Consider the following 6,312-nt stretch of genomic DNA (forward strand, 5'->3'; position numbering starts at 1 on the left):
ATCATATGTCTCTCCAGGTGATTGGTAGAGAGAACAAACAGTGATGATATGACCCAAGGAAACATAACTAACTACAGCCTCCAATGGTGTGTCAAGTGACAAAGACAGAATGAGCACATGCTGATCAACCAACAATGTACTCATCCATCACACAACCTGTCATTTCTGTACAAAGAAAACTGCCGAAAGATGACTGTATCGGCATATTTCAGAAATGTTTCTGGTAAGGAAAGACATGCAGTATGGTAGGAATCAATCAGTGTTTTGATGTCATCCAGATTATAATGTAAACCTCGACAGTTCCATTGTATCAAGGTGGCCATTTTTACTTATGTATAGTCGAAGTGGGTGGAGAACCCTTCTATTTACGACCATGTCTGTTTTTTTCTTTACTGTCTTTATTCAAGGGAAGTCTATCGACCTCCATGGATTCTGCCATGGGTCAACTGGGCAAGTCTTTGCTGTTGGAAGAGGATTCAAGTGACTGAAGATGTAAACGAATGATCATTTTGTTTGTACCCAAGGAAATGGATCCTGGAATTTGTTAGAATGTATGTAAGGGACAGAGATGGGTGTTGAAGTAGATTCATCAACCGTTTTAACCATGGAGGTCAAAAGACTTTTAATTTGTTTTGAGAATGATTCTTTTGGAGGCACATAGAAATCTGTCTGCATTTCCCCTGTAGCAGAGGAATGAAGTGCAGCAGCATACGTCTGAGATTAAATGGTGGACAGCAACTTTCAAGCCTCAGGATAAGAAATGTTATGAATTGTTTTTAAATGCTGCACCTCTTTTTCTTCCAACCATTTAGGGCAAGAACGAAAGTAGAATGGGTGAGAGCCATTGCAATTGATGCAATGAGGGTCCATTACACACTCATAGGCATCATGGTCCTTGCCACCGCAACGAGCACACGTCAAGGAACCACAACATGATGTCTTCAAGTGACCAAACCACTGGCACTGGAAACATCTGAGAGGGTTTGGAATGTATGGCCATGCCCTCCAATTAAGAGAACCTGCAGGTGAATGTGGTGATGTAAATGTCAGAATGAGGATATTGGTCAGCATTGTAATTCCATCTTTGCGAGTGGAAGAAACTCCTTGAGTGGAGAAACCACCAAGAATCTCTGACTCAGGAATGTTCTTCAAATCCCTCTGAACAATAACTCCATGATGAATTGAAAGTAGCATGAAATGTAACCTCAGCAGGCATATCCCCAATTGCCTTTGAATGCAAGAGGAGTTCACTGTGTTGAGATGTGGATGTTTCCACCAATATGTCACCAGATCGAAGCTTCTTTACTGATTTTGGAGAGCCAGCAAGTCCCTCCCCTTCTGAATAAAAAAAGGGGGACAACTGCCCTAAAGGTTTGTCTGAAAGAGAATGTAGGATAAGAAAATGAAGTACAACAGGTGTTACAGATGTTGAAGATTGCTGCTCAGAATCTTCAAGACGTGGTCGTTTACCTACAGACTGTTTTTTCACTATTTCATTTAAGTTTTTATTTGGAGGATCCATAATAAAAAAATGAAATTTTGTTTCCCATTGACCCCATCCACCATGGAGCCCTACGAAAGAACACACTACAGTGCCAAACAATGACACTGCAGCAACACCAGGGTTTTGTGATCACTATACCCAAACACCAGCATCAGATAAAATGTCCACACCTGTTAAGAACATCTAACACTGCTACTTGGTTGACCCTAGCCCAAGTAGACCACCTGAGTGACCTTAGAGGGGCCATCTAGAGGAATTTAAAGCCAAAGTGGTGTGTTAGGGTTGGACCCCTCAATCACCAGGATCTTCTTCTTTCCTTCACAGTTCACCATGCATGACAAACGTTGGTGAGTTTAGATCCCAGAGAAGGTGAATTGAAAGAACAGAACCTTTCCTGAGAGGTCCCCTCACCATGTATAGGAATCCACATTGAGAGGAATTGAACAGGTACATAAAGTTATTGTCACCACATGAATGTTGGAATGGGCAACAGGAACACAGAAAAAAATTGGTATTCTAGAAAGCTTTTTCATTTGGTAAAATTTTTATACTCATAAAGTGGAAAGATCATTCACAAACAAAGAATAAACCACGAAACTAAAAATAAAAAAATCCTTCTTACATGTAAACTGACAACAATAATAATAATAAAAGCCACTAGTGGATGGTTGAATCATGTTAGAGTTCCAGAACCATGTAAAAAATGAAATGAGAACACTAATGACTTCACGAAAAAGAAGAAAGACAAAGAACATCTAGAATATGAGAAAAAGTGGAATCCAGTGAAAACAAAAGGACAGTGTTTTTCTTACAACATATACAAAAGGACAATTCTTGCAACTTAGGAAATAAAACCCTGCTTTATCAAGTTTATGATGTGAATCACTAAAAGTTCAGTTTCTAACAAATACTGCTGTAATGTAAAAACTGACAGGTGAAAAGATTGGGACTTAAACTCAAGACCTTTAGATAACAAAGCCAATACTCTATCCAATTGAGCTATCCAAGGGTACCAAGCTATCCTTGTCTTCTCCTCACTCATAAGGCATTTTAACTAAAAGTATGAAACTTCTTACTTCTTACTTCTTTGTCTTGTTGTGCAAGTGATAAGTAGAATTATTTACTACCACCCAACCAAATCACAGGAGTCTAACCATAGTTACAAATATATATTTTTCTCATTACTATAACAAAGCTGCAAACGCAATGTTTCTTCTCAGTTATCAGCAGTTTTACTCACAATAATGTACTTTAAAACCCTACTTACAATAACAACAACAAAACAAAACAACAGTTAAACTGTTTATTCTCAACATCAAGTAATACAATTAAACACAAGAGTTAAAACTGTACATAATTTCACACTGGTCACAAAAATTTTTAAATATTAATTAAGGCAAAATAGTGTGCATTTGCTTCATTTTGAATTTCATGTAAAACTATATGAAGGCTATCTACATTATCATTCTGTAATTTAGCAGTGTAAGACTAAATGGAAGGCAGCTACTCTTCACCACCAGCTGCCAACACTTCGGCTAATATTTTACCAACAGTGGGATTGATCATCATTATAATAACCCCACAACTGAAAGGGCAAGCATATTTACTCCGGCAAGGATTCAAATCCAAGACACTCAGATTACGAGTCAAGCTCTCTAACCACCTGGCCATGCTGGAGCAAGAAAATATTGTATAAAGATATAACAAATAAATAAAATCAAATAGCTTTAAGAAATTTGTTAACATTATTATTAACTACGAAAAATTGTTCAAAATGTTCAATTCTCAGAATATTAGACAAAAAAAAAAAAAGATTTAAAAAATTACACTATGCACTTAGTGATAAAAGTCACATTGTACTTCTACAAGCATTTAAACTACAATAATACTAGTGAAAGGGTACGTTTGGAAACAGAACCAAAGCAAACAGTGCAAAATGAGACCAGTGAGCTCTTCTCTTTCTTTATTACAACAAAAAAGTACCTCTATTTTGCCTACAAATTTGCAGAGTGATTTAACTTCCATTTATTTGAATTTGTTTCAATGTTACTGAATATGTCCATATATTTGAAAGGGTATATTTAACTTGGTGAATTTGCTTGTTTGGAGCATAAAAGGTTGACCTGAAAGTGGTAAATGGCATAGTATCCAGCACCTTACTTAAAAATAGTCATCTACAGTAAGATTTTACCCCACATACGGATAACATAATAAGGTAACGCTTGTAGTTTGAATACAGCGAAGTAAATCTTTAATTACAACAACAAAAACAACTTTATTCAGAGACAAACCTGAAAACCATAAATCTTTAAACAGTATCGTTGAACAAACAGTTTATGTAACTCTGTAATTATACAGTATAAACGTAATTAACTAATTTTCTGAGCCAGTGACAATTTTTATTTGTTCGTGTAAAGCTAAGCACAGAGCTACACAAATGGCTACCTGAGGTCTGCAAAACAGGAATATCGAAAGCAGGCTTCTAACGTAACAAATTCGCAAACATACCGTTGCGTTACTGAGGCACAAGTGACAGTCCCAACATACATAGGATTAATTTTTTTTAATAATATTAATACTGTTATGTTGAACCATCTAATAAAACTGTCTGAAAAATATTTAAAGTAAATTAAAAAGTAAATATTCAATGGCCAGAGTGTCGCATTCAAAGCAAATAAATTTTGTTTTCTACTCCTTCGTTCTCGATTTACAAAACTCGCAGCACACCCTTATGTTTAATTTATACCTTGATATAAAACTTCTTGAGCAAAAAATCACTTACCTTATAAAGCAGTATTAAACTAATCCTAGTATTTAATTAATATAATTCACTGAAGTAAGTTAATAAATACACATAACACCTTTTAAGGCCTTTATAACATTCTCGTATTTACTATGTAAAAGTAAAACCAAGTACTGATAACAACGTACTATAATTCTAAAACGCCACTTTTTTTTTTTTTTTTTTCGTTTTTGTAAAGGTCCAATTGTGGCCCAAGATTACAAAGTTACCCCGCGTGAAAGTCTGTTTTTGCATCATTTTGCATGGTATCAGTAATACTGTGAGATGCAGAAAAAAAATTCACAATGTATTTTTTTAGGATAAAATATTACAAACTCACCTTTTTAAAGTAACGCTTCTTTGATCAAGCCCTTATTATAATCTACCACCATATAGGTGATTGGTAAGTCAGGTCTGCCGTCTACCCCTTACACACACATATTCACACCCCAGGAATACTATGCTTTCTAGGAGCCGTAAAATATACTAAGCCTCAACTAACATGTTAATATAGAAATTTTTGGGATGCACTACCTGTTATGATAACATATATGGTAGTGATCCTGAATAAAATTTTCGCCATTTGAGAATCTAAATATTTTGCCATTCAGGGACATGAAACTGCCTAGAGATATAAAAGCTTCTTTGTTTGTTTGTTTTTGAATTTCGTGCAAAGCTACATGAGGGCTATCTGCGCTAGCCGTCTCTAACACTGCACAACAATGTTTTGAAAAGTTTTGCTTCCTAAAAAGGTTTTGCTGATTGTGACAGGTACCTGGTGGTTATGCACAAATATAGTTTTTTTCTTTTTTTTGCTTCATCACGTAGGAACTCTGAGAAATAGACAGTTAACTGTTTACCGGCAATAACGTATTTAATTGCGTTTATATTTCTAATACGCTATTAAGTCCAACATAGTTCAAAGTGTTTTGCTCCTGATTTTCGTTTGTATTCAATGTCCGGTGCATCACGTTGCATTGTCCAACAGCAATCAGCAAGCATTGACGGATTCCAGTTGCCCTGATATCGTTTTTCCATTGTAGCAATGTCCTGGTGAAACCTTTTACCGTGTTCGTCACTAACAGCACCAAGATTTGCGGGGAAGAAGTCCAAGTGTGAGTGGAGGAAATGAATCTTGAGTGACATGTTGCACTTCATTGTTTTGTATGCTTTGAGAAGTTTGTCTACCAGCTGAATGTAATGTGGGGCTTTGTAATTGCCAAGAAAATTGTCAACAACGTCTTTGAAGGCTTTCCAGGCAATCTTTTCTGGCCCACCTAACAGATCTTCGAACCGCTTGTCACTCATAACATGTCTGATTTGAGGGCCAACAAAAATGCCCTCTTTGATTTTGGCCTCAATTATTCTTGGGAACATTTATCTTAAATAACGAAAACATTCGCATTTCTTGTTCATTGCTTTCACGAAATTCTTCATAAGTCCCAATTTTATGTGAAGAGGAGGCAAAAAATTCTTTGTCGGGTCGACAAGCGGTTCATGCGCCACATTTTTCTGTCCTGGAACTAACTTTTTACGGAGTGGCCAGCTTTGTCTAGAATAATGTGAGTCTTTGGCACGACTGTCTTATTCAAGATGAAACAACAGTACTATGTATAGCCGAGCTGCAGTCCCAGTAACAGAGCAACGACTTTCAGATCTTCACAGATATTCAACTTGCACTTGTTGCACTGGATGTTCTTCAGCAACATTTCCATGTTCTCGTAGGTTTCTTTCATGTATACTGCATAGCCAACAGGTATTGAAGGGTGAACGTTGTCATCATATAACAGAACAGCTTTGAGGCTTAACATTGATGAATCGATAAAGAGACGCCTCTCTTGCGGGTCATGGTCACAACCCAAAGCAGAGAACAATCCTGTGACTGTCAACTTGTGCAAAGAATTTGGTTATATCATCTTAGCGGTTTCGAAAAACAAAGATTTTCATACCTGGTGACAGCAAACACTATTCCTGCAGTCTCGAACCCAGCATTTCGGCTTTTGCTTTTGACAAACCCAAATCTCTG

General features: G+C 36.6%; 1 protein-coding gene across 9 annotated transcripts in view; it reads right to left on the minus strand.

The window, feature by feature from the left end:
- LOC143253106 (alpha-ketoglutarate-dependent dioxygenase alkB homolog 3-like) overlaps positions 1-4,780 on the minus strand; it is a 30,369-nt gene extending 25,589 nt beyond the window's left edge. For 3 of the 9 annotated variants that reach the window (XM_076506385.1, XM_076506380.1, XM_076506379.1), the window contains exon 1: positions 3,950-4,253. In XM_076506385.1, the coding sequence (XP_076362500.1) occupies positions 3,950-4,053 (104 nt within the window). In that variant the 5' untranslated portion in view covers positions 4,054-4,253. Of the gene's footprint in view, positions 1-3,795; positions 4,254-4,286; positions 4,455-4,626 lie in introns of those variants that run through there. The other 6 variants (XM_076506386.1, XM_076506383.1, XM_076506387.1 and 3 more) reach the window with 4 other exon arrangements.
- Between the last annotated feature and the right edge of the window lie 1,532 nt (positions 4,781-6,312).

Source organism: Tachypleus tridentatus, chromosome 6 (assembly GCF_004210375.1).
Source record: "Tachypleus tridentatus isolate NWPU-2018 chromosome 6, ASM421037v1, whole genome shotgun sequence".
NCBI lineage: Eukaryota > Metazoa > Arthropoda > Merostomata > Xiphosura > Limulidae > Tachypleus > Tachypleus tridentatus.